The 26,019-nt window shown below is 48.8% G+C and overlaps 8 protein-coding genes across 8 annotated transcripts; 2 read left to right on the plus strand and 6 right to left on the minus strand.

The window, feature by feature from the left end:
- Positions 1 to 195: 195 nt before the first annotated feature.
- HD556DRAFT_1348799 (cell morphogenesis N-terminal-domain-containing protein) lies at positions 196 to 8,234 on the minus strand. The gene is made up of 10 exons (XM_041302325.1): positions 8,152 to 8,234; positions 7,854 to 8,095; positions 6,989 to 7,800; positions 6,472 to 6,935; positions 6,298 to 6,421; positions 6,112 to 6,249; positions 5,861 to 6,061; positions 3,401 to 5,812; positions 3,200 to 3,351; positions 196 to 3,151 (listed from the first exon to the last, which is right to left on the minus strand). The coding sequence occupies exons 2-10, from the start codon at positions 7,888 to 7,890 to the stop codon at positions 316 to 318; spliced, it is 7,176 nt and encodes a 2,391-aa protein (XP_041163449.1). The 5' UTR covers positions 7,891 to 8,095; positions 8,152 to 8,234; the 3' UTR covers positions 196 to 315.
- A 360-nt stretch (positions 8,235 to 8,594) lies between these two features.
- On the plus strand, positions 8,595 to 10,944 carry HD556DRAFT_1232074 (uncharacterized protein; the record flags this gene model as incomplete). The annotated part of the gene is made up of 9 exons (XM_041297483.1): positions 8,595 to 8,781; positions 8,836 to 8,934; positions 8,995 to 9,104; positions 9,158 to 9,534; positions 9,686 to 9,824; positions 9,995 to 10,190; positions 10,244 to 10,342; positions 10,397 to 10,506; positions 10,561 to 10,944. 9 exons carry the CDS (start codon positions 8,595 to 8,597, stop codon positions 10,942 to 10,944), a joined length of 1,701 nt encoding a protein of 566 aa, XP_041163450.1.
- A 65-nt stretch (positions 10,945 to 11,009) lies between these two features.
- HD556DRAFT_1231977 (NCS1 nucleoside transporter family) lies at positions 11,010 to 13,353 on the minus strand (the record flags this gene model as incomplete). The annotated part of the gene is given in 15 exon segments (XM_041297475.1): positions 11,010 to 11,210; positions 11,272 to 11,400; positions 11,461 to 11,538; positions 11,586 to 11,661; positions 11,711 to 12,040; positions 12,097 to 12,119; positions 12,170 to 12,447; positions 12,459 to 12,462; positions 12,508 to 12,579; positions 12,632 to 12,661; positions 12,723 to 12,912; positions 12,963 to 12,997; positions 13,056 to 13,091; positions 13,147 to 13,159; positions 13,220 to 13,353. The coding sequence occupies 15 exon segments, from the start codon at positions 13,351 to 13,353 to the stop codon at positions 11,010 to 11,012; spliced, it is 1,629 nt and encodes a 542-aa protein (XP_041163451.1).
- A 267-nt stretch (positions 13,354 to 13,620) lies between these two features.
- Positions 13,621 to 14,023, minus strand: HD556DRAFT_1348841 (uncharacterized protein). The gene has a single exon (XM_041302326.1). The coding sequence runs from the start codon at positions 13,970 to 13,972 to the stop codon at positions 13,727 to 13,729; it is 246 nt and encodes an 81-aa protein (XP_041163452.1). The 5' UTR covers positions 13,973 to 14,023; the 3' UTR covers positions 13,621 to 13,726.
- A 67-nt stretch (positions 14,024 to 14,090) lies between these two features.
- HD556DRAFT_1439979 (uncharacterized protein) lies at positions 14,091 to 16,872 on the minus strand (the record flags this gene model as incomplete). The annotated part of the gene is made up of 10 exons (XM_041306032.1): positions 14,091 to 14,374; positions 14,427 to 14,522; positions 14,570 to 14,581; positions 14,641 to 14,761; positions 14,814 to 14,960; positions 15,011 to 15,238; positions 15,284 to 15,928; positions 16,003 to 16,229; positions 16,287 to 16,304; positions 16,458 to 16,872. The coding sequence occupies 10 exons, from the start codon at positions 16,870 to 16,872 to the stop codon at positions 14,091 to 14,093; spliced, it is 2,193 nt and encodes a 730-aa protein (XP_041163453.1).
- Positions 16,873 to 18,679: 1,807 nt separating this feature from the next.
- HD556DRAFT_1348852 (uncharacterized protein) lies at positions 18,680 to 20,551 on the minus strand. Its single transcript, XM_041302327.1, has 2 exons — positions 19,813 to 20,551; positions 18,680 to 19,757 (listed from the first exon to the last, which is right to left on the minus strand). The coding sequence occupies exons 1-2, from the start codon at positions 20,241 to 20,243 to the stop codon at positions 19,004 to 19,006; spliced, it is 1,185 nt and encodes a 394-aa protein (XP_041163454.1). The 5' UTR covers positions 20,244 to 20,551; the 3' UTR covers positions 18,680 to 19,003.
- Positions 20,552 to 23,419: 2,868 nt separating this feature from the next.
- Positions 23,420 to 24,069, plus strand: HD556DRAFT_1430750 (ribosomal protein S26e; the record flags this gene model as incomplete). The annotated part of the gene is made up of 4 exons (XM_041304937.1): positions 23,420 to 23,422; positions 23,570 to 23,747; positions 23,810 to 23,875; positions 23,933 to 24,069. The coding sequence occupies 4 exons, from the start codon at positions 23,420 to 23,422 to the stop codon at positions 24,067 to 24,069; spliced, it is 384 nt and encodes a 127-aa protein (XP_041163455.1).
- Positions 24,070 to 24,780: 711 nt separating this feature from the next.
- Positions 24,781 to 25,468, minus strand: HD556DRAFT_1348863 (uncharacterized protein). The gene is given in 4 exon segments (XM_041302328.1): positions 24,781 to 25,071; positions 25,120 to 25,294; positions 25,306 to 25,345; positions 25,365 to 25,468. 1 exon segment carries the CDS (start codon positions 24,987 to 24,989, stop codon positions 24,798 to 24,800), a length of 192 nt encoding a protein of 63 aa, XP_041163456.1. The 5' UTR covers positions 24,990 to 25,071; positions 25,120 to 25,294; positions 25,306 to 25,345; positions 25,365 to 25,468; the 3' UTR covers positions 24,781 to 24,797.
- Between the last annotated feature and the right edge of the window lie 551 nt (positions 25,469 to 26,019).

Genomic DNA, 26,019 nt, shown 5'->3' on the forward strand with positions numbered 1-26,019 from the left:
ATATTGTCATTCCACAGATACAAAGTCGTTCTAGGTCCTCTAGGAATCCGAGCAAGAATGCTTTGGTCCGCGCGAGCTAGCGTACTTCTACTCCCCAGTCCCGCCTCACCTAGCGGTTCCCAAGTTCCTGTTGGACAATGACGTCGTGCAGGGCTTACCAGATCTTTATCGCGTCTTCGAACGTTGTTAGACTTCATATCATACTGCAATTTCTATCCATGAATGCTAGCGCATGACTCTAGAGCTGCCATAATGTATGTAGACTACAATGGTTCTATAATGCATCGATAACAAGGAAAGCGTGGTAAAGATAAATTAATACAAGCCCTTGCCATTGGGAGCGGAATGATAAAACGCTGGAGAGTCGTACTTGAATGCGTCCACCTCAGACTCAGGATCAGACTCGTCCGTGGAGTCGTCCGAGAGGTCGCGTGATCCACTGATCTGGAATACGTCTCCGAATGGAGTCTGAGGCATGTCGTTGGTGTCATTTGTAGATCTAGCTAGAATGGAGGCGACTCTATCTTCCAGCTGCTGACTCGGTAGGAGTTGCGTCTGAGGCTTCGTCTTCTGGAAGAACTCGCTGAGCTCGTGCAGGTCCTGAACCAGGACTCCCAAGTCTTCATCGAGCTCATCAGCAAACAGGGGCTCTTGCACCTCTGGCTGGAAGTACACCGTAGATATGCGTGATGATGTCGTAAACATAAGTGCAACCGCAAGGACGTTGGCGCGACATTGGGTTTGTCGATGCGATACGCGTGCAATGCACCAACCAGAGTCTTCCGGAACACCGAAGATATCTGTCTTGCCCTCACTCGCACCCGCACCGGTAAGCGTTGAGACGTGCATGCTCATGCGAAGGACCTGTTTGGCTGTGAGTCCTCCAGTGATCTTCGTCGGCTCCTCCAATACATCAAGAGCTTGCGTCGCCAACTCTCCTTCCACCAACCGCAATAAGGGCATAAGATGCTCCGTGCCCAACGACTGCAAAGCGCGTTGCTGGAATAGGACTTTAAGCACGTGCATTGAGTACACTTGGAGCCATCTCTCTTTGTTGAGCACCAAGCTCAACAATAGAGTAGCGATGTCGGTCCAGTCGTCGGGAGGGTAGTGGTCGCGTAGACTGCTGATGGACTGACGAAGGAAGTCATCTTTGGTCCTGAACCGACGCTTGACAAAGGAGACCATGATCCGATTGATGCTCTCCAGACCATCTTCATCAGCTAGGTCCGCGATTGAAGAACAGAAGTCGTTTAGAGCATCGTCATGCTGGTCAGTGCACATGGCGTGCATGCACCAAGGTAGGGACAGAGTAAAGAGGTCTCGAAGCCAGGTTTGGGAGGAGTCTAACGATTTGGCGCACTTCAGTTTGGCCAGTCTCCCAAGGACTGTGAAGGTGTCGTCCAGAGTCGTGGCAGAACGCAGCCCGCTCCAAAGAGCTTGCTGCAATCCGATGGACCCATTCCAATCTCGAGGGCGCTGGGCAACGATGAGGGCAACGATATGGGGGTCATCTAAGTCAATCTGATCGAGGAATGCAGACAACAGTTTGATGGCTTGTATGTATTCAGTTTCTGAGCTGGTTGACATTACTGCATGTGCGGTCCAAAAAAGACGAGGAAGTAGCGTATCGTCGAGCTCGTGTAGTGTAACCATATGGGTGATGGTGCGAATGACTTCCGCCGAAAAAGCCTGTCTTTCTGGATCCATGTCTGCTATGGAAACAGATAAACGACTCAGCAACTGATCCAGCGCGGCATGACTCAAAGGCAGATTCAATACGCGGAGCACCTGTAAAGAACGAAGCGCGAGACTCCGCATGTTGCAAAGCTCCACGTAGGCCAGTGCCAGTCTGCCTACAGTCTGTTCCAGGGCAGGAACAAGAGGCTGCAGCATAGGAAGCACCTGAGAGAAGAGCGCACTCATTCGAGTTTCCACGATATCGCTGTCGTCATCATCCTTCCAAAATATAGAATCTCCCTGATCCTCCAAGGCGCTGATTTGCGCTACTAACGCAGAGCAATTGGACTGTGCAAGACCTGGAATACAAACACGCAAAAGCTGGAAGAGCATCCCACGCGCCCTGATCCTCATAAGAGGGACACGATGGTCGAGATTAGGAAAGATTGCTTGCAGAATGACCGGTATAGAGGTGACATGCGTCCACTGTCCTTCCATTGCAGCAGACCCCAGTAAGATCAGCGCATACTGCGCCGGTCCCAGTAGTATCTTTGGCTGCTCTTCCGCGAACTGAGCATTCAAATCAGACCACAGTTCAAAATCTTCGGCGCTGGGAGGCTCATTCAGCTGGTGATCAAGGGAGGGCACCATGCGTTCTGGCTCGCAGTAGTAGCAAAGAAGCTCGTAAACTTGCAGCGCCGCAGCAGAACGCGAAAGACATGCTATGATGGTGGAGGCGCAATCGATGAATGCGCAGGTAGCTACCTTGAGAGCTTGATTGATGAGGAAAGTTACGGTGGCTGCTCCGTAGGTTTCGTTGGGGTGGTCTGCGAATCGCGTCCATATTGCAGCAACTTGTTCAAAGTGACTCTCGCTGTATCGCTTTGTGAGGGTGAGGAGATGATACAGGATGCGGCTGCTGGCTGAAGATGGATGTAAACGCGCTTCGCTGTCGGAGTCAAGCGTGAGTTGTATATTTGGGACCCAAGATTCGAGGCTCTGCAGCAGCAGAAGGGCAACCCTCTCATTTCCACTACGAGGCATGCGCATCAGTAAGGTACTCATCTCCGAAACCACATCATCAGCGTGATTGGGGTGTTCGCCGGAGAGACGTTCGGTGACTAGTCGATGTACATGCAGATATACGCTGCTTGAAGGATTGGCAACTATAGCTTCAAATTCGCCAAAAGACAGGACGCCAGAGGAATGCTCATGCATGACTTCGAGAAGCGTAAGAGACTTCCGTCGAATTCCAGAATCAGCGTGACAGAGGTTGGTCAAGCCCAAGCATATGATTTGGGCGAAAGTGTACGAGCCGACATCCACGTTGCACGCGACCTCAGACAGAACCTCGAAGAAGGTGGAGCTGCTGGACGATGAGTCATTGGAATCGATGAAGGAGCGTCGAAGGACCTCGCCGAGCAACGTTTTATCCGCTTTTCTGGAGGAGATGAGGGAACGAAGGGCTTTTCTACAGAGAAATCAGTAGATGATTCATATGCAAAGGATGAAGAAGTACCTTCCACATATCACGACCTGAGGGTAAGAAGATTGAAAGACATGATGAAAACGGTCCAAGATCTGTACAGCTTCTAGAGGTTTTGGAGGTTCCTGAGGGCGATCCGGAGGTGATGAGGAACCATTGGATTCAGAATGGTAGTATGCCCTTTGCTACTACTATGTTAGTTGTGAAGAATGACGAATGAAGTGCTTTGCTTACGCAAAGGGAAGCAAGGGCGCCCACAGCTGCATTAGAGAGCAGTTTAGTCTCGTGTTGAAACCGTTCAGCAGAGTCTGATTCGGCTTGTGGGTCATTCACAGCCGCAGCCGCAGCTCTTTGCATGAGGATGTATCGCTGCTTCGCTGATTCGGACTGAACACCATACTGGCACCATTCTTCACAAAGCCTGTAAAGAGTCGCATACGTGTGCGATGAAACGAATTGTTCCGAGTCAGCGAGATTCGCCAGACTGTCGAAGAACCGTTCGATCAAACCGCAGAAATAGCGGCGTAGGCGCTGGAGCGCGTAGTTGTCACGATTTTCTATGGCAATGAGGAAAGTTTGCATATTCCGAATGAATCTGAGCGCATATGAAATTGCGTCCTGCTTTGCAGAATATTGTTGATGCTGCAGCTGATGAGCGGTGAGGAAGTAAATACGAGCAACAGCCGAATGTAGACGAGCCTGACGTCGTGGACGTCCAATTGACCCAGGAGATCCAGATTTCGACCGAACGTCATCATGGGATTGTAGGAAAGTAAAGTGATTCAAATCCTCCAAAAGATGTGAGAACCCACTGGAAGGAAAAGAACTGATGCTGATTACAGCTGCATCACGGAATGGGGCATATTCCACATCTAAGAATGGTGTCAGGTACCTGAAGAGGCAGCGTGTAGTTGACATTCGCTCGCGCTCGAAGATAGTGTCCGAAGAAGCTCGTGGATGTTCTCGACCGGCTTGGATGGGAGCACCACCACGGCTATCACATACAGTGGCCGTAGCACACAAAATTTTGACCCACAAATACCATTGATCGATCAAGTTCATGTTGTCTTTGACTTGCTTGTACCCCTCTTTATCAGCAGAGCCTGGCGCTCTAGAAGCGCCGGACGGCAATCGTCCGCTGAGAGTCGAGAGTCCAGCAAGGTGCAACATTGAAGGATGATAGCGAGATGCTGCAGCCTCGATCATGGCACGGCAGTCCACCACAACTTTCAGCGGTTGCTGGGACGAGGCTTGGATGAAGCTCGGGAAAACACAACGCCATATTTTCTTGTCCTTGTCATAGTTGCTATCGGCGATCCTCAGTAGTACATCCTTCCGCCCAGCCCGCCTCCACTGTTGCAAGCGGTCCAGCTCCGAACTGTCTAACAACTCGTCAAAGCCCTGGAAATGAGCATTCTCACGAGCATCACAATCGAGGAGCCCGTTCAGAAGGATCGAGGAACCCGCATGGGCACCCTCGACCACATCTATATGAGCAACGAATGGTGCGAGTATGCGGATGAGCTTAACCCCTACACAACGGACGGTAGAAGCTTCATGCGACAACAGAAACAATGCTCCTGCAGTGATCCCGTCCCCTTGAAGGGCAACGGCCTCCCTCTCACCAGCTGTGATGTCCGCTTTGGGTTTCTGCAGAATACCTTTGACCCAACCTTCCACCAAGCTAATCCAGAAGTTTAGAAGTCGAGTACTCTCGAGCACAAGCCGTGCACCGGTTCCCTCCCGCCCAACATAGGCAGGATCAAATAGGAAGGTCGTAAAGTGGCGCAAAACTGCAGGCGCATACCGCCCGTCAGCCATAAAGCGCCTCAGCGCCGCTCCTGCCGCTTCTCCGATCCGAGGCTCAACATGTATAATACTGCGGATGAGTATATTGATAGCGTCCATGAGGGGTAAAGAGGCGTGCAAACAGCGCGGCCACGATTGCAGACATGTCTGTAGCATAGATATCTGCGACGCAAGATGATTGGGGTAGGCAAAGGACCCTTCGGGACGACGACAAATGATGATGTTGTGGGACTCTTCATTGATAGAGTTGAACCGCGACAGCGACCACTGTTCATCAAAGATAGACATTTGACCGACAGACTGACTCGCTGACCGCGCGATTGCGGTGATTACAGCTCCATATCTGTCAAGCAGCTCTTGAACTCCATGCCTGGATACCACTGCAGCCGGAAGAGCGTCAGAAGATGAAGGATAATCATCCCAAGATGGTACAGCAGTAAAATCGACACTAGATGGCCATGTAGGAGCTGACTCCTCACGTTCAAAGGCATTCAAGGTTAAGAGGATAGCCTGGGCCGATACAGCGACACGTTCAGGAGTCAAAATACCCACGAGATTACTTGTGGATGAGGAATTCACGACGGCTTCCTGAAGTAAATCCATGCAGAGTCCCAACCCATAGTCGAAATAACGTGACAAGATAAAATGCACGATGCAGATGAACGGCTCAAGATGTTCCTCGTGATGGAAAATTGAGGACCGTCCAGCAGGGAATATATGTTTGAGGAGGGAGTCCAACTTGGTAGTGCTCGTTGTTAATGGCTCCTGGCATCGATACAGGTATGTCCAGATCAATCGAACGATTCCATTCAAAACAGGAATCCGATGGATCTTTTCCTATATCAGGAGTCAGCAAGGAAAGCGTCTAACTCATCGAATCCGAACCTTCATCTTCGACAGTCCGTACTCAAAGCAAGCCGTCCAGTTGCGGAGAAAGTATTGGTGAGGCGCAACACAAAGGCTGGTGACGGCCAACGGGTAAGCGATATGCCAATACCGCGGCTTACTCATCATCTCCTTAGCCCGAGGATAGATCCTTTCGATCGCCTTTTCCCATTGTGGATGATTGACTTCAGCCTGCGCCGTCTTGAGGTCATGTTAGCCTATATCAGTACCAGCCAGGGAATAGGAATTACCTTTCCAATGGGGTGCAAGAGTCGAGTCAACGTATCGGCGAAAGCGATCTTGAACCGAAGACCATGCGCATTTGCAAAAGACTTGGCCAATAACTCCAGAAACTCGGCCCCTTCCTCGAATGCCTCCGGAGGCCATACCTAGCTGACACATAAACACAAAAAGACAGCGAATAACATGGTTCTCACTCTCAGCTGAACATGACGGAGCCCTTTTACTAGATGCTCATACTTCGTATCAAGGTCTTTCGCCACCTGACCGTTGGCCACAGGTTCGAGCTCGCCAAGAAATCGATCCGTGACACTGACAAAACTGGCGGAAAATTAGTTTGGATGTTGGCGCAGTAAAGATGCCATGCTCACCGAACGTTTGCCAAGTGTCCTAGCAGCGTAGCATACAGTTCAGCATTCAGCCGATGATTAGCTGACTGTGCAAGGAGCTTCAAATCCGGTCTCTTGAACTGCTCGAACGTTGTTTCCTCCAAGGTAAATCCCAGTGTATCACCCAGTGCGTCTTTGGACAAAACGGACAAAACGGAAATCAGAGCGCGACACATGATATATATTGATGCCAGCGACTTTCGTTCATTCAGTAAGGCAGACGGTTCTTGGACTCTCGCACCACGTATCCATAAAGGCGATTGGCTAGCATGATGTTTAAGGATGTCGGCGCTGACATTTTCATTATGACTGCGTCTCCAGCGCATAATTGAGTCTATGACGGGTCTTGGATGTTTCTGAGCTATCTTTCCCAAAGAGCTCAGCAGGTCATCGAACTTGGGATCCAGCGAGGGACCTATGAAGTCCGACAATAAAGGTTCGTGATCCTAAAGGCGCGTAAATGACATGTACCCGAACAATCCGAAAAGAAAGTAAATACCAGCGTTTCACGAAGGAATACATTCATCTTTGCCTCCGCAAGAGTAGCAAACCGAATAAAAACTGCATGCAGAGCATAATCGGATGGCGTCTTAAGACCCGATGACATTTTATCATCTTCCTCCATTATCGAGGGCCCATCACCACTGAACATCTGAGCACCAAATGTATCGGGCACACGGGGAACAGGAGGAGGAGATGAGGAGGAAGAAAAGCCGTGACCATGATCACTCCCTGTGTCCAAGTTGTGGAATATAGACCCGGATTGAGAATGATAAGATCTTGCAGTGGAATGCCCTCTTGCCCTTGATGGTGCGCGGGGACGTGATTCGCTAGATCCAGGTGTCGGAGGGCGAGGATGCGGTGGACTTGTAGCATTGAATGTCTTATTAGATGTCAAGGTGGAATGAGGCAAGGACGAAGTCGAGCGGTTAAAAGGATTCTTGAGAATGGGATATGCTTGGTAGTCTAGTGGAGGTAATGGCGGTACATCGGTGTTCTTCTTGAATGCGTTTCTGATGGATGCAAACGATGGCTTTTTGGAAAACGGAGAGCTTGCAGTTATGGAAGGTTGGGTCGTATGTGAGCTCTTGCCAGTCTGACGAACAGGTTGTGAACTGAAAGAATCCTCTGATGCCGCAGAATCGTTACGACTATGAAAGTAGCTTCGGTCACTACGTTCAGGAAGTGCAATGGGTGTCATGGTAGTTGGTGAATCTGGGCCTGAACCTGCATTTCCGAATGCACCAAAGCCATGTCCTCCAGACCTGCCGAAGGGTATGGGAGTAGATTGAAAGTCACCATCATCAAAGTCTGAACAATTCATGATTAAAAGCCTTTCGCGGAGTAGATGCATGGTTTCTAACCTGGTATTGTAATCTGTAATACACCCTCTGAGCTCATGATTTTGCTGTAGAAGGACCGCAACAAGTTCTGAATCTTCAGGAAAGTCGTGAAGTAGAAACAGGCAAGGTAATTTTACGATGGTAGGCGAACTTTACGCACTAAAAGGCTTGTACGTCCTGTCTGAGGCCCTGCCCGCCACGTTTGACGAACTGTCGACGAGTCCGTTGAACCACTAAGTAGTATTAGTACTAGGGTGATCTGCCTGAACAAGGGAGTTCGTGACCGTGAGAACTTCACACATATAAGTCTTAAACTCACTGATTCACTTCGACGAGTGCTCGCGTTGTGCGGTCGACAAGTGGAGACAGCGAATTTCAGTGATGAGAGGCCTAGCAACAGCACCGAGTTCTTCAAATATGTTTCACCAGTGAAAGCAGCTGGCCCGAGAAACACCGAACGCTTCAGAGATCTTCGATAAGTTCCCAACCGTGATCCCAGAGTGTAAGTACACATTCTTTCAGGTCTCTGCTTATTTGTTGAAACATGTTACCGTACAGGCGATGAAGTGAGGTCAAACTTCGCTGTTTTTGATATCTGCTGGCGTCAAACTTCGTCCGAAGGGGATTTCCTGTTTCGCCATACGTGCCACCAAAATTTCATGATCTCATCAGAATCGCACACAGCTGCAAACAACGGTATCGTTACGTTCAAGCCTCTACCACCGCAAGTCGTGGCACCAAGTTAGTTGCACGATCCTATTCATGGCTAAATTCTATGATGAAATACCCGAATCTCTCATCGAATGGATCAAGAAACAGCACATGTTTTGGGTAGCTTCGGCTCCCCTGAGCCCTGACGGACATATAAATCTCTCCCCCAAGGGCACAGCGGATAGTTTTCATGTCGTGAACTCTCGTCGAGTTTGGTATCAGGATTTGACCGGAAGCGGTGAGTATCACAGATCTATTTTTGCGCTAGTTAACTCAGAACTGTGCGAGTAAGGAGTGGAAACGATATCTCATATCAGGGAGAATGGTCGCGTAACGATCCTGTTCAGTGCCTTCGAAGGACCTCCCAGGATTTTGAGATTGTTCGGAACAGGTGCTCACAAGCCGAGGGTCGTTTGCTTTACTTCAATTACATTCTAACATCTGAGTGTAGGAACTGTATACGAATTTGGTACAGAAGAGTACGAATATCTTATTTCTCCTGAGACTCGGAAGCCGGGCTCCCGTGCAGCTATCGTCATCGATGTGTACCAGTGTCAAACGGTAGCCTATCTTTTATCTACTCAGGTGTCTTTTGATCTAACAGTTCCATCAAGACATGTGGATTCGCTGTTCCAATCTATGATTTCGTTACACATCGCACCCAACTCCTCCGAATGGCCGATATGGACGAGTCACGCAACTGTGTTTCAAGCACCGTATCCTCCTCAGAGACCGATAAGAAGGGTATCAAAGCACGTTGGGCACGAAATAACTTGAGAAGCATTGATGGTCTGCCTGGTCTGCTCGTAGCACCTGATTCCAAAGTGACGCCTGTCAATAATTTTAACAAGGAAAGTCAAAGACCAAAGTTGCGATACTCATCTTCGAGAGAGGGAAGCTCCCAGAGCAGCGGTGCAAATGTAGCCATTGGTTTTGCCCTTGGTGCCTTGGTCGCTACTGCCATTCCTTACATCCTATCTGTTACCAGAAAGTTTGATATGTTCACCACCCAAGCTTAATACGTGCCCATATGCACAGTGCTCTTCACCTTTCGTATGTGTACTCGTTATTCTGCTTCATTTGCTGTGTTGACACAACTGGCCTTGTGTACCTTTGACATTATTGAACCGTGTCTTGTCTAGTCTAGTTATGCACCTTTTTCTATTGCGAGATGGTAGACTCAAGGTGAAAAGTGGTTTGTCGCATTTGTTTTACTGGAACACTAGTCAGCGACTGATTGGCTCTCCCCACTCTCCTCTAGTCCGATCTTCTAAAAGAATGGTAATAATTCCTTCTATTTGATGTAATACTCAACGGCACGGTTGAAATTGACTCACCCCATGACCAGATAGTGTTATACTTGAGAGGTTATAATTAAGTCTTCTTAAACACCGATCGGACCTAACCAGCGCACTACTTATACTTCGGTCGACTGGCACCAAGCTAGCCAGATAATTCCCATGGCCAAGTACTATGATGAAATACCTGAATCTCTCATTGAATGGGTTAGGAAACAGCACATGTTCTGGGTTGCTTCAGCTCCTCTTGGTCCTGGTGGACACGTCAATGTCTCCCCCAAGGGTACAGCGGAATGCTTCCATGTGGTGAACTCTCACCGAGTTTGGTACGAGGATTTGACTGGAAGTGGTGAGTGTTTCATTGTTGATTGATTTTCATCTAATCCAACTGTTGGGTTAAAGGTGTGGAGACTATATCTCATATCAGGGAGAATGGTCGCATAACGATTCTGTTTCACTCCTTCGAGGGACCTCCTAGGATCTTGAGGTTGTATGGGACAGGTACATGATAACATTACTTCCCTTGTATCACTCACATTCTAACAACCAGTGCAGGGACTGTATACGAATATGGCACGCAAGAGTATGAATCTCTTATTCCTCCTGAGACTCGTAAACCGGGGTCTCGTGCGGCTATCGTCATCGATGTATACCAGTGTCTAACGGTAGTATCTCCGATCTAACCTATTTCCGAAGTTGGGTTCTAATCTTTCCCCTAGTCGTGTGGATATGCTGTTCCGATCTATGACTTTGTTACGCACCGCACTCAACTCCTCCGATCGTTCGACATAAAAGAGTCACATGACCGCGCTACTGTCTCCACAGAGATTAATCCGAAGGGCCTTAGAGCATATTGGATGCGACAGAACCTCTCAAGCGTGGATGGTCTTCCCGGTCTGCTTACAGCACCTGAGTCCAAAGCAACGTGCTCCAGCGTTTTTGACAAAGGTCCAAGACCGAAGTTGCACCGTTTGTCTTCCAGGGATGCGGGCGTCCTGGGTACCGGCGCGACTTTAGCGATTGGTTGTGCCATTGGTGCATTGGTAGCTACTGCCCTTCCCCGCATTCTTTCCGTCACTGGGAACTTCGGTACGCGAACCTGATGTGTGGCAATAGTATGAATACCATTTCGACGTGTGAAAACAAATGATGCCCGAAAAATTCTCTTCTATTTGTGGAAGCCATGGAGCCCCGATACAGTCTCAGGAGTCACGTTACCCTTGTCTAATTTCTCCACATCTTCGTCCGTAGAATCACAAGAGGCCGATGGCGGTATCACATCATCGGGCAATACAGCCTTCTCTACATATGTTCCTCGAGCCGGGAACAGCATCGAGAGGACGGAATAAACGACGAATGCTGACCAGAACTATGAAGAAAGGGGGGAAGTAACAGTGAGTCGCGCGGGTGAATGTAGATAGTGCACGCACTCCAAATATCCACCCAATGGAAAATAAATTATGGATACCTCCAACGTTAATGGACGGGTTGATGGAGTGAACGAGCCCAGGCATAGCTGGTGCGATGCAAATCACGAGTGTTGCCAAAGCACGCCAGTTCTGTCAACAAGCCTCAGCCACCTGCACAATCCGGGCTAGCCAGTGAAATGAACTCGCCACTCCAAATGTATAGCGGTATCGACCATAAGCTTGGTACATCGCTGGGACGTCAATTCGACCCCGATGGATTAGCCAGTACTAACAGAACTTCAGTGTGCGCCCCCGATCACGATTGATTTACTTACATCGGAGATCATAATTCCAACGAATGGTCCAATGAAAATGGTGTAGCCACTCAGGAATGACAGAAAACCAGATGCTCTACAGATAAATGAACAAAATAAGAGGACGATATGTCGAGTCAACAAACTTTGCCAGAACTTCCCAAGGACAGAACGCCCATCCACCAATCAATGCACATATCACTTGACCACGTCTTATGTTGATGTATTTCGGAAGGCAGACTGTGAGGTCATTGGCAGCCACAAGGGCATTAGCGCTAATATTGGTCCCGATGGTCGTCAGCAGAAACGCGAACGAGGCAAAGAACGCCGCTGCTCGATTGTCCCATTGGTCAATCAGCTGTAGGGGATCCCACAGTGCCGAACCATAAAGGACAATTCCTGCACTCGTCACAGCCAGTCCAGCGAACGAACAAAGCGTGAATGCTACTGGAATAATGATAGCCTGTGAATATTGTCTGTTGTTTGATTCGGGTCAGGAATGATTCATGCACCCCAACCGAAAAGAACTGACGCTCTCTCATGTGTGGCATACCGCTGTTCGAAGGTCAACACAATGTATTGAACGACGTGGTGTAGTTACAAACCGTAAAATCCGCTATATTGACCGCATAGCCACAATAAAGACTCAGCGCACTATTGAGTGCCGTCAGCCAAGCCCAGGAGAGGTCAGAGCCTTGCACTGTAGCGTGCTGAGCAAATAGTCCGACTGAAGGAGGAACCTTTATGAACGCCCAAATGACCATAGCAAGCCAGGCAAATGGGACGATCACGCCCTTGACCATGAAGAGGTAACGTATTTTCTGAGGAGACAGCAGCATGAATGGAAATTGGAGGAGCCAGTAAAGAACGTAACACATCATGCCTGACCACAACGATTCTGATCAACAAAGTACGCGCGCTCGAGCAATGAGCACTTGCCGACGCTGGTGGTGTTTGACGAGGCCGGTATGTGATTCGGGACATGGGCGATAGACGGCCATATAGCCTTCAGCATCTGAAAGATCATAGTGTTAAAATACGTCAATCTTCTACAGCAATTAATGTACCTGATAGATACATTCAGAACCGTTGTATGTCTGTTCATGTTTTGTTAGCAAAACTAGAGAGAGCACCACGCATGGATTTACAATACCCTACCTGAATTCCAAACCAAGACATGGCAATTATTCCTCGCGTAATAACAGGGAAGTAGCTGAACCAAAATCCGAAGGACGACCTGCTGAGGACCGAGAATGGAACCCTCAGGCGGGTACCGATAGTCCCGGTGAGAAGTATCGGAACAGCCGTTATACAGTACGCAACAACAATGGCAGGCAAGGCCTGTCTCCTGTGTTCAGGTTGTCAATCCTGCTCGAAATATAATAGGTGAAAACTCACCAGGAAAGACCAATAGCTAACATCGAGCTCGCGACCTGTCTGACATCAGTCGCAACCAAGTCGGCGCATCTTTTTTGAACTCGCCTCCCAGACAGCGATATTACTGGCATCGGAAAACCAATATGACACCTAGAAAACATTGGTATTAATTTGAACTGTCTAGCAACTGGCCTGTGTCACGAACATAACTCCATGAACTTAGTTCAAAAAAGACCAGTCAGATGTATTGGGAAATCACAGCAAGGGATGACGCATACCTCCACGTTCGCAAGTGAAGAGGCGTAGGGTCCATATCATGATTGCTCCATCTATTATCTGTCGCAAACGCTGTATTCTCGAGTTCAAGCTCCCATGTCGAGAGCTTCAACCACTGTATGGGAGAAATGGTCATAAGGGCTAGTGATGATGGTATCTGAGACAGCCTATCTCTGAACAGGTATATACTGTGGACACTTGCATATATATGTGCAGAGATATTTGTGTCTCGATAAGAGCGCTTTGCACCACAAGGCAGAGGTATTTTCGTTCGTCAGTTCTGATGAGGGATTAAAGTCCTCGTGAGAGTCGCTGGTGGGGAACAGACAAGGTATGTATACTGACGCTAACATTGCAACAGTACTAGTTTTCTGATTGTCATGATCAAGGTTGGTAAGTTCTAGGCAGGGTCAAAAAACTACTGGGCCGCGGCCCAAACGGGGTTTGTCAATGTTTGGACTGATAGGGAGCCGCGGTTGTCACGTAAGATAACGAGGTCACGTTATAGTTCATGACACCGCCAAGGATAATATGCAGATATCTGATAATGGTAGCTCTACCAGCATGAGACTACGATACAAAGCAGTGCTGGGATAGTCGTCAAGTAAGCAATACAGGGCAAAAAAGACCGAGAGATTGCAGGGAGAGAGAGCAATGCAGGATTCCATAGCGAGTGTGGTAACTAGACATGAGAGAGGGGGCAAGATCGAGGATACACCGAAAACCCGAGGAATATGAAGTCGACTAGCGATCATCAAGAAACAGGGGAAGACGTTGAGGGAACAAGAAAATAATCATGAAGTCACGTCATGCTTAGGAGTAAGGTCCGGAACAAGTGGGTCGTGGTGCAATGAAGAAGCAGGCATCCGGGTATCACCGCAGAACGTTCAGCCTCTGAGCCAGTTTTTGAATCAAATCTTCATCAACGCCAAACTCACGGGCAATGTCGTTGTATGGGCTGAGAGCAGGAACAGTACCGTGAGGGCTAGGAGCGGAGAGAGTGGCGTAGGGACTAGGGACAGGGAGATCGTTATCACGGATGAAGACGCCGCTGTCAGTGCGGAAGTGCCCGCTCGGCAGTTGGAAAGCGGGAACAAACGGCGGAATAGAAGGCCTCACTAGGCTGGAAAGCATCTGGGCTTGTTGTGGCGCAAAGGCTGCGGATGATGGCGCTTAGCATTAATTCCAAAAATATCAGCAAAACAATACCTTGACAAGTCACCGCAGCTTGAAGAAGTTCATCCAACAAATGAATTCCTTCCGTTATCGCATTCCCCACCCCTGTCATGAGAAGACCCAACGCCGCTACGGGATATTAGGCCACAGCTGGACAAGTTATATGAGGAACTCACAATAAGTCAGATCTGTATGAAAATGACGTTAAAATACTGCTTCAGGCATCGTTGGGATGGAGAACACGTACTGAACAAGTTATCTCGAAGGTTGTTGGTGCAGAATACTCGACCATCAACGTCCACCGGGAACTTGGATAGGATGCTGATGAGGAAATGGAAGGGAAGAGAAGGAACTTTCAGGAAATGCGACTATTAAAAAGCCTCAGCGAACAACATAACAAGCGAAACCATAATAACATACGCCAGGTGACTGCACAAGGTGCAACAAGGCCTTGAGTTCCGCGTCGGTGATGATGCCCATCTCGAGCGCCCCCCTAGCTTGATCATTCCTCAAGCCAGTGAAAGATAATCTAGAGCCCTCGAAACCGCCTTTCCATGCCGGGAACAGCTACCAAATGTTGTCAGATTTATGGAGGCTTTAGATCACGAACGTCGTACAGAACGCATCAGCTCTTCCTGCGAGCTGCGAGTGACGGTGACCCCCCGCGCACGCTTGCCTTTGCCGAGGACAGAGTTTTGCACGCCACGTAAAGCAGCCCTCGCATACTCCTCCGTGCCAAGCTCAACAAATGCATGGCTGAGAGTTTTACCACGTGAATCCAATAGAACATGCACTCGGACGACAGGCTGCTTGAGCCAGGCAATGATAGCTGGCGGAGTTATATCCTGCGACAAATCAGATACGCCACAAAGCCGGAAGTATGGACCCACCCAAGGCACATTGTCAATCCGAAGGACCACATTGTCGACTCTTTGTTGCTTAGGGGCTGGGGTAAAGTTGGGAGGGGACAAATCCCGTTGGAAATGGACAGGGAGTTGGTCCATGGGTGGCACAAAAGCTACGGGCTCAAAGCTGGGTAACAGAGGTCTGTTGGCTCTGCGAGGGCGTTGTTGCAAGGGAGAAGAACTCCTGTCTAGTGGAGTGAAAGCGGGTAGGAAATTAAAATGCTGAGGTGAAGATGAGACCATGGAGCTGTCATCAAATGGCCGGCTTTGAAGTTGGAAATCTACGACGGACTCCTTGCAAACAGCACATTGCATGGCTTTTTCACCAACGATGTTGAGGGCACTTGTAAGGCATCCTGAACATAGAGGGTGTTCGCACGGCTTGAGGATTGCAAATCGACCGCCGTCACGACCGCAGACAGAACAGGCTGTTGACGAGGTGACGGTGGCGTTCGATTGCATATTTGCTTGGAAAAACGACTCCCCGAAATGCTGTTGAACACACTCCGTAATCGTTGGAAGAACGGAACCGAAGAATGGGTCGTGCAAAGAGAAAGATTCAGCTGAAGGGAATGACTGAGGATAAGGTTCAAAAGTGTTCTCGTCGATGTCGAAGAGGTCGGTAGACATCTACATATAGAAAGCGGTGTGCCGCATCAGCTGATCAATATATAGGGATCAGCAAGAAGAAGTGAGTCACTGACCTGCCCAAATGAAGGCCGCCGTCGTGTGTGCGCGGGATCAGTCAAGCTTCCTTTGAATTTTAACTGGCTAACGTTTGTTGGTTTTGGTGGCGGTGTATTCAGCACTCCAAGAGCGCGGCGAGCAGGGGTTCTCAGAGCATATGGTGAGAGCGGGGTGCGAGGTGATGCTGTGCTGGAGATCGTCTGAGACCGCCGATGAATTGCAAAGAACGGCGGAGGGAGAAGTGCTACATAGGAAACTATCAGTGGGTGTCGGAACGGAGCATTTTATGGCAGTGACAAACCTTCCTCGGTTACGAAACCTGTACAATTCATATCAGAATGAGTCAAATCGCTGGCTAAATGCGCATATATGCAGTTTTAGTCCACGGAGGAGCGAAATAGGACAGCAATGACAACCAAAATTTCATAATGTTGCGTGAGTAACATACAACAATTGACGGATGTATGCGCACCTTCATCATCACCATAATTAGAGTCGTCTGCACTTGAGACTTTAATACCGTTGTCATTGGCACGCGAGCGCCAATTCTCAGCTATGTCCGCAAGACTCTTGTCCACAAAAATTGCATCATTTTCGGTAGAGGGAGACGCAATATAACGTTTATTAAAGCTAGAAGCCGATCCTGGGGTGGTAATAGTTGAACTTGATGCAGTCGAGAATGAACGGAGGCTCAATGGTGTATATGGCGTAGAGTAGGTGCTTGCGGGGGTAACTGGCGATCGATACGAAGCCTTTTGAGGGCGGACTAAACGTTGGGGAGTCACTGGTGCTGCGAATAGCCGCTCTGATCGGTTCAGACGAGTACAAGCGGGTGAGGTGGGGGCAGAAGCGGGTACAGTTGGAACTGAAAGCGAGTGCTTGTGCATAGTGGCTATTGGTATCCATGTAACCAATGCACAGTAAGAAGCAAGGAAACAAGGAGAGTCGTTAAGAACAAACACCTTTGTTTGTCCAGGCTCGCAACAAAGGAGGCTATACACGAATGGAAGAAACGTCGAAAGTCTTGTGGCCCAGAACAGGATGTCACGGTTGCCCCTTGCAACGACGGAGTCCAATATTTTCCTTAATGATATAAACCTTTTCTTGTTGGGAACCAAAGGCAGCTGGTAGATGATGATCGTGGTTGGGAAGAGAGAAGGAATTGATGGTGTCCCGGCTCCCGAATGACGACCAAAGTGAAAATAACAAGCTGAACTCGAAAGAAACTAATGCAAGCCAAAGCGTGTGGGAACATGCCTTATGATGGGCGCGTCGCGTAACAAGTCACGTGCATTCTGACCTCTTTTCCCTGACGCCGCCATGCCCTTTCGAGATGGCTTGCGTGCAGATCAGACTGATCAGCTCGCCACAGATTTCTGCGTGAGCTCTTTTAGTGCTGATTTATCTCTGATTTCAGCTTTATCCTATGAAAAATGTCGAATTTTCGTTCACTTTACCGTTGTCGTGGATGAACAAAAACGACTGTTGTTCTAACGGTCACCTTCATATGTGTCGCATATGCTTTGAAATACGCACTAGATTCCTGTTGGCACCGACTGGAAGACAAATCTATTGACACCTGTTCAAATCAAATCATACGTGAGTGTCCACGTTCTCGAAAGCGTCTCTAAAGAAGTTCAATGAACTACAGACCAGTGCTTACTCACGGTTGTTGGAAAATATAATTTGCCAGCCTCGCAGTTCATCGATCATCTTCGAACGATTTTCTCGAAGGAACGCTAAAACTTGCCTCCAGCTGATGACCGATGCATTTGTAGCTGGCGTGCCCAGCCCTTCACCGTATCGCCGCTTCAAACCATCATCCACTTCCAAGCACTAGAAAATTAGTCCGATGATAATGGAATGACCTGCAAAAAATGCGCAGGCCGCCACCGTATGTATATATTCGGAATGTTCAGTCATTCCTGTCGAGCGCAGTCGCAACACCATATTTTCCTACGCTTATGTTAAAAGAATCTCCTGTGCGTACAAGCGGAATTTCAGTATCCGAGGAAAACGCCTCCTGACTGTACTCCCCAGAATCAAGCAGCCGTCGCCGTATGAACTGGAACGGTTGTCTCTGACCGTATCGGCACTGCGCACATTGTGTGAAATGTCTTAGTCCGTTGGGCACGCAAGGTCCTTCCACACGGATCCCATTCCACATCTTGATCAACTGCCAGGTTGGTCAGTGCCGATCCCGTTGGTGATCAGGGCCTGCGACGGGTGCCGCAATTGATTCCTGGATTACCTTACTGTTAACGGATCTCTCGTCGCCGTCCATCTACAAGTTCGGATCGAACGGATAAGTCATCACTCGTCCCTGACAATCGTGAGTACGGGTCCAATTTGTCTGCCCCTGACTCATCCGATTCGCAGAATGACACATAGGGAATTAACACGAATGCAGTTGAGCTCCAGTGCATTGCAATCCTAAATTTTGGAGCTGTGTGCTATCGGCTCCATACGTAGCCGTATATATGCATATTACGGAATCATGTCAATTGGTGGCCTGTGACTGGACAATCGTCGGCGGTCGGCTGGCGCTTGTCAGCCCAGCCTTGACTTATACTCGATGAAGACTAGCTAGGGTCAAGCTTCGAATACTTCCCGTAGACCCTTCGCAGTGTCCGAGCCCATCCTGCAAGGGCCGATCCGCTACGTGCGGAAGCAGTAGAATTGAGCAATAGCATATATGGCGCGTATTTCAAGAGCGATGATGATATTCTAAGACTGAAAATTCTAGGTAAAGGTCTAGCTAAATATCAGGTATAGGTTGGTCTTCGGACATAAGGCTTTGACCAGATACGCAAAAGTAGGCAATCTAGCGAATATTTTTGCTCCCTTAGGCGGAGCTGGTATCTTTGGTATAAAGAGGCAGTACATCTAGCAAGTGAACAATAAGTGTACAATGAAATGCCTGATTCGGCATGGGGGGATGGGTTGTTTTACAGGAGCCCGAGGAGGAAAAAAAGTCCAACAAAAAGATCCACACTATCCCAAAAAAAACTACGCAGCTTACAAGCTCCAGACCCTTTGAGCGCCTTCACCAAAATTCAACTCCACGCTCTTGAGAGAATCCCATTGGTTTGAAGTGAGAAACTGTTCGATAGCATCCTGCCAATCCTCGAATTCATCAGATGCGCATTCCCGTGTGAATGTATCCTGAGCCGCACACATTGCTGCGTTGACCATAGTAATCCGCTTGATTTCACAAGCGGACAATATATTGAGCATGGGAAGAAGGTCATCCAAAGCGACTCGTTCGGCATCCACGTGAAAGTTTGTGAGAGTAGGTAGAGGGGAAATGATAGATTCATGCTCCGCGGCCATCCAGTCCTTTCCGAGGCAAGTGGACGGTTGGAATCCGCCAAAAGGAATTCCTGTTTTGAAGGACCGCAAAGCAGGACCGCAAGCCCGAAGCCATGCCAAACAGGCCTTGTTCTCTACTTGGCCATCCCTGTACATGCTTCCAGAGATTGATACACGCTCCAGCTGTGCAACTTTTCCCTGTACACACATGTTCTCATCGCAATCGATCCATACGTCCTTCAGCTCAAGTGACTTGAGAGTGGGAAGTTTTAGGAGGCTGGGAATGCAAAGCTCTTCTCCGAGGATAGGGTGCGAAGGGACGTCATGGTCGTTGAGCACCAACGGAACGCCCGGGGGAGAGCAGTTGTCTACATGCAACGCTGAACGAGTGATGCGGGACAGTGTGAGATGTGTGAGGGATGACAAGGACGCAGCAAGGGAGACTGCAACACGCTCAGATCTGTGTGGGGGACCCATCAGACAAACGTTGTGCAATTAGCGTCACGATGACTTACACAGGCGCAGTCTCTTCTTGACCCCAACAGCCAATCTCAAATCTTTCAACCGTTACAAGAGTAGCAAACACAGGTGTGGTTTTGGATGTATCAAGCGATGCCGCGAGCGAGAGCGATAGAGACCGCAGGCGAGAACAGGTGGCAAGGATGGTTGTAAGGTCTTCTGTACAGTCAACTTCTTGTGCGACTGGATTCTCGCCGGGTTTTGTGCAGACGCTAAGACGCCTTATATGGGCGCCGTATCTGGCTGGTACGTGCATGGCGAATGATCTCAGAGCACTACGAGATGAAATTGTGACATCGGAAAAGATTTGAGGTGCGAGAAGATTATAGGAGGTTCGAGAGGTACGTGAAAGAGCACGAGTGTCCCTGGGAGGGAGGAAGCGAGCAACAGCCAAGTGGAGTTCAGTTGGGAGGTGGTTCCAAGTCATGATGAATGGATGGTGGGGAAGATGGGATGGAGTGAAGCCAGGGCTATTTGTAGTTTGATATCAGGTTGTAGATATGGACATGGTCTGCGGATCAAGTTGACAATTTGAAAGAACTAATCTCCATCTTTATCGGGAGGGAGTCGCTGGTGTGTTCACGTTCCATGGTACTCGGCTGAATCCATATAACTTAGTAAACTTCTTTCCGAGATCAAAGGAGACCTCGATTGCCTAATTTAGATATGATTCCCACGATCAACTTTACACCAGCTTCTACCGCGGCGGGCTTGCTGTGCACAATACCATCCTTGTTTGTCGGCACAAGCACTACGGTAGTTGTCATCCTAGGACTTGTAGTCATTTCATTTTATTTATATATATATCCGTTAATTTATACAATCCTTATCGTGAGACCGAAGATCATCATCTACAGCATGCAGCTATAATTGTATCCGTGGCCACGACCCTACTACATAGTAATTGGTGATTTTAAACTGTGAGCAGCGGCGTCTGGAGGCGTTTAATTCATCACTAGCTAGATGATGGGACTAGAGGAGTTAGTAGAATGGTAAGTGCACCATGCTCCAACTCACATTACTAATTTCATATGATTGGATCCTAGCCATCTCACCCTTGGCCTATCTCCGTCTACTGGGCTGTACAGGCATAAACAATCACGTGCAGCCCGGGTCAATTTGTGGTCAAGGGTCGCCCCTGACTTCAGGCGGCCCTGCACAGGCTGGCGTCGCTTTGGATGCTGAAGGCTGCTAACATTTTGACCTGTCACCGCTGGGTTTTGCTGTCAGGTCTACGTCCCTCTCCGTCACGCTAATTGTACCGAACCCGACTAAAATGGACTATTGGCCATCAGTATCAAAAGACGCATCAAGGGACTTTTACAAGGTGCTCTCGTATATTGAACCCCCCGGATTGGCACTGCCCTTTTGTTTGGTCACTACGGTCTGAAATCATCGTAGGACCCCATTTCCGAAGTGCTTCGATACTGTCAGAATAGTGGCTGAGTGAGTGCTTCTCTCTACCCGGGTCCGGCGTTTGAGCTCTGGCTTTGGAAGAAATAATGATATTATCCACTTGGAGTTTCGTAACCAGGCGGTGGCATGAGCACCCGTCAATAGTTACCCGAAATTGCGCTGGTGGACGTAGTAGCCAGGTAGTCCTCACCGTTTACTATGAGTCCGGCCCATGTATTGCCGCTATTGCTTTGGATCTTCCAGGCTAGGCCACGCTCCGGTTACTAGGGATATTTGCTAGAGTAGGAACTTTTGGCGCCTATCGTAACCCTGCTCCATTTCCTGATCTTCTAGTGGGGCGGGCGATTTTCCCCAAACGGAGTGGGCCACATTGGCCTCCTCAGGATCGACCAAGGGGGTCACGCCATCGATGACAGATTACAATCAGGCCCTAGTAGTCGATCCTGTATGCTGGATTACCATTAACGCCGACTGACACGTTACATGACTTGGAATATAGCAAATGGTGCATTCTCCGATGAGCTCGACGCGCAAATCGACTTCCTGAATCAATTGAACGTTCCACACAGTTTCAGAGCCCTCGCGATTCGTCGTTGCTGTATAAGTTCGCCGACAGTAACGCATCGTCATCTTTAGTATTGATGATCATTTATGGTAAGATTGATACCGGTTTTGGGTGCCGTCGGGATGCCAATTGCACAGGTTCCCCCAAAAGCACTCTCTACCAGTCACCGTGTCGTACGGAGTTGACCTTACCGTCGCAGTTCATGTAGCGTCGGTCACCGCTGATGCTGAGAGAATGTGACGCCGCCATGAAGCATTTACCAGTGGGTGCCTAGATTCGTCCTTGTTAACGTGGCACCTGATCGAATCTTCGAACTATTCTATCACTCGCTTCGAAAAAAATTACTTGTGGAGTCGACTTCTAGAATTCGTACGAGCACGGATCCGGCACACCTATCGCTCTTCCGTATAACGCATCGCCATCCTCGATCGAATACTAAAATTACCTCATTTGGGAAAGTCTTCTATTTCGCACCCCGCGTGTCAAGTTTCAAGATGATGTGAGTTCGCTAGTTCAGCCAATTGGCACATGGAACTGTGGCTCTCTCGTAATATCACCCATGCTAATCACATGTATGCAGAACAGGTTTCTGAATGGTCCCACACGAAGTAGCGCTGGCCAGGCGTCGAGGCTCCCGCATGCTCGCTCGAACTTGGCCCAGTGCCAACCTCGGCCTACATTTCGGTCTCTCCATCACGGACATCGTCAACTCCTACTCCCCGACTCGGCCCCGTGTCTTCGCACCGATTAGTGTCTGAATGCTGTGGAGCATCACCTCACCGATCATCTACAAACTCCGGTTGAAGATTACGACTTTTCACATGCACGTCCAATGCGTCTTTAGAGGCTATACAGATACGGACACCGCATTCGAGCGTAAACTGCGCGTCGATTTGACCGCTAGAGTTTGAGCGTTGACACGTCATTCATACCCGTCCTTGTAGATGGTGATACGCCGATGAGGTACTAGTCCACTATTGTCCATTCGATGCTGTAAATGCCCTCATTTTCTTCATTGCAACCGCACATCACCTTGATTGACTGCGAGGCGACGCCGAATTAAGGGCATAAAAGGAACTACACACACTCCGGATGCGTAGGATCAAGGTCGTCACGTCCACGCACTACTACTGCAAAATGACGGTGAATCTTCAGTACAGACCGGGCTCGAGTTGCCCAGTTTAGGTTTAGCTGCTCCTTGACGTAGCAACTCGATTCGCTCCCGAGTCCAATATAATTCTCCTATCTTGGCTGGCGTTGAACCTTATTTTCATACAGCACACGTAACTATTCATGTCCGTATTCTGAACAAGATGTGAATATCAAAACATAGTTTTTTCAAGCACATGGACATCAAGCATATGCACATCAACTACCGGCACTCGTTCGATCAAACCTGATTTGATTGTGGAGTGATGTGTTTCGTTGCGTGATGAACTTTAAAGCATCCGGTCTCTGTGAGTTGGGTTAGGGTTCACTCTAACTGGTCAACTTAGGGCAGGTTTGGTGTGTTGACGGAGCGTGAGAGTCTCTGCGGTACTTGCCGTGGCTTGAATTTGGGCTATAGGCTACCGACGACAAGCAACGTCCGACGACCTCAAGACACCTCGAAATTTTGCAACATGGTAAGTCACCTCTAGCCATCCGCGGAACCTCAGACATCTCGTATACTCGAGTCGCTGTCCGTTTCTTCTCGGAGATGCGACGGATTGGCATCACCTCCTTCAGATACATGGCATATACAGGGCTTTGACTCAACCTCTCCCTGACAGACCAAGAAAAGAAGAAATGGCGGCCGTAACAAGAAGGGCCGTGGCCACGTCGGTTTTGTTCGTTGCTCGAACTGCTCTCGTTGCGTCGCAAAAGATAAGGCTATCAAGCGTTTCACGGTGAGGAACATGGTCGAGAGCGCGGCCGTTCGAGATATCAGCGAAGCTAGTGTCTACCCAGGTGCGATCCTTCGAATTCATCGTCCATATATACGGGGTCTCATATTCTTGTAACAACGCTAGAATACGTGATTCCAAAACTCTATATCAAAATCGCATATTGTGTATCTTGCGCTATTCACTCGCATGGTGCGTATCCTCCAACGTTCTCTTGTTACACTTATGAATCTCGTCTGTCACTTCTAGTTGTACGTGTACGATCACGCGAGGGCCGCCGTAACCGTGCCCCTCCCCCACGCATTCGGTGGAAAGATGGCAAGAAGGTGAACCCTGCGGTCGCTGCCGCAGAGGATGCCAAGGCAGCTGCCGCAGGAAAGGCATAAGGCTGAGCGATATCACCACTTTGTGTTTTTCCCGCTACCATTAGGGAGTTGGTCTCATAGCTTTCACTTTTATCCTGCAAAATCTGTGCAATTACTCCATCTGTGTCCAATTCAGGCGACTACGATCGTTCTAGAATCTAGGCTGGCGGTCATTTGTCTTGTGTCCCTTTCACGTTTGTCTCTCGTTCCTTGTCCCGCAATCTCTGCATACCCTTGCACCCTCGTATCGGCCTTCATTGAGCTCCTTCCCGTTAGTGCCTCATTTGAGTTCATTATTTCTATTGCCCTCGTGTCTTCTGATGTCCGTCGGTCATTCGCAGCCTGGTGAATGGGTTGTCGAGATCCTGACTGCTTATGAGAATCGCTCGCCCTCCACCAACGTGGAATTTGCCACAGTACATTGCACGATGTTGTCATTGGTATGCATCGGTTCAGTGCATAGCGTGAGGTTGTTCGCGGTGACAATCCGACTACTGTTTTGACACTGATACGCATCGATGACGGTAGCTGCACGAGATCCCGGCTTCCAAGTCTCAGGAGAAATAAGAGATTCGCACTCTTCTGTACCATATTCGGATACAGTTCCTATAGGCTACAGTCGAATGTTGGAATCACCGAATCATCATCGATGGACCTGTAAGCGATGATGTCAGTTTCTAAGATGAACTTTGTAGTTCTGCAGCGTGATCCCCAGGCCCAGAGTTAACTTATATAGCTGCAAACCCAATTTAAATACCTTGACATCCTCGTGTATTCCATTTCCTGTGCTTGGTGAGCTCTTTCTCCCTCTCCTTCTCACCACGTTCAATCTCGCCGTCACTGAGACAGTTGAGTAGTGGTGTGAAAGATTTTACTCGGTCCATTGCTCTAGTGCCAGATGCGAGGCTCGGCAGGAAGGAGCAAGTCGTCGACTCGGACATCTGAGGGTGGCCAACTCGGAACAGCGACTTTTGATAATTTGAATTTGTTCGTGTAATACTGCAATGTACGATGGCCGTTCTACTAGAGAATAGGTCAGTGACAAATTTATGGAAACGCAACGCTACGCACTTGAATTCCCCACCAAGGCTCAACTCCGAGTCTTCCGCATATACGTCCGCAAATTTCTCAGAGGAAGCATCCACATTCTCAAGATAGGATTTTGGGAAGACACTTCGTGGAAACGTCGTGTATTGAGCTCGAGTTGCCGGTGTTCTCGTGGGCACGAAACAGTGGAATGAGCACGCGAATTACGAAGAGGCGTTCGGAGTGTGTGATTGCTGCGATGACACATTGGTGGGCGGGGGGGGGGGGGGGGGGTTCAACATTTTACCTCTTGCAATATTTCGATCACAAGAAGATCTGGACCTGGCTAGAGCGTTCTAGACCTAGCTAGTCTAGAGCGTTCCAGAGCACCCTAGATTACCTTTAGAATGTAATTTCACTGACGGGTCACGGCAAAAGGTGGTAAAATGTCAGTTCCCGTACAGGCTCTATAGTGCTGTATTCACCTCTCACCAAATTTACAGTGCTTGTCCTCTGTTCACACTACTAGTATGCATCTTGCACGTCAGTCCTGTATTGTTGCATTACCTCTAATTCGTTCATTTATGTTGGTTTTCAGACGCAATGTCAAGTGTTATCTCACTGTGTCAAGCCTCGACCTCATCCTGTCAAGTTCGATCCACTCTCTATAGTATATACTCTGCACCACCACGTCAAGCCCCAACCATGGCATGTCGGAAGCCTCGTTTAGGCTGGGTCAAGCACCGCTCACACCACGACAAGTTCTCCCAAATATCTTCGTAGTCTCTGTACTAATATCAACATCCACACTCTATGCCGCGTCAACCATAGCACATCATCAGTGAATTGATGAGTCCTCGATATTGTAGCCGTGAGAAGTATAGCACGATGTAATTCTGCTGCCGCCAAATATTAGCTTTTATACTGCGAGCAATTTGAGTCGCA

Source organism: Suillus plorans, assembly GCF_016647745.1.
Source record: "Suillus plorans strain S12 chromosome Unknown HD556scaffold_12, whole genome shotgun sequence".
Taxonomy (NCBI): domain Eukaryota; kingdom Fungi; phylum Basidiomycota; class Agaricomycetes; order Boletales; family Suillaceae; genus Suillus; species Suillus plorans.

Excerpts from the sequence above, each read along its gene's own strand:
- HD556DRAFT_1348799 (XM_041302325.1), bottom strand. The coding sequence starts at position 7,890 with ATGAGCTCAGAGGGTGTATTACAGATTACAATACCAG. Across the intron at positions 5,813-5,860 it reads ACGGACTGTCGAAGATGAAG|GAAAAGATCCATCGGATTCC; the intron begins GTTCGGATTCGA and ends CTCCTGATATAG. Across the intron at positions 3,152-3,199 it reads CAGGTCGTGATATGTGGAAG|AAAAGCCCTTCGTTCCCTCA; the intron begins GTACTTCTTCAT and ends ATTTCTCTGTAG.
- HD556DRAFT_1348841 (XM_041302326.1), bottom strand. The coding sequence starts at position 13,972 with ATGATCGCTAGTCGACTTCATATTCCTCGGGTTTTCGGTGTATCCTCG.
- HD556DRAFT_1348863 (XM_041302328.1), bottom strand. The coding sequence starts at position 24,989 with ATGTCCGAGTCGACGACTTGCTCCTTCCTGCCGAGCCTCGCATCTGGC.
- HD556DRAFT_1348852 (XM_041302327.1), bottom strand. The coding sequence starts at position 20,243 with ATGACTTGGAACCACCTCCCAACTGAACTCCACTTGGCTGTTGCTCGC. Across the intron at positions 19,758-19,812 it reads CAAGAAGAGACTGCGCCTGT|ATCTGAGCGTGTTGCAGTCT; the intron begins GTAAGTCATCGT and ends TCCCCCACACAG.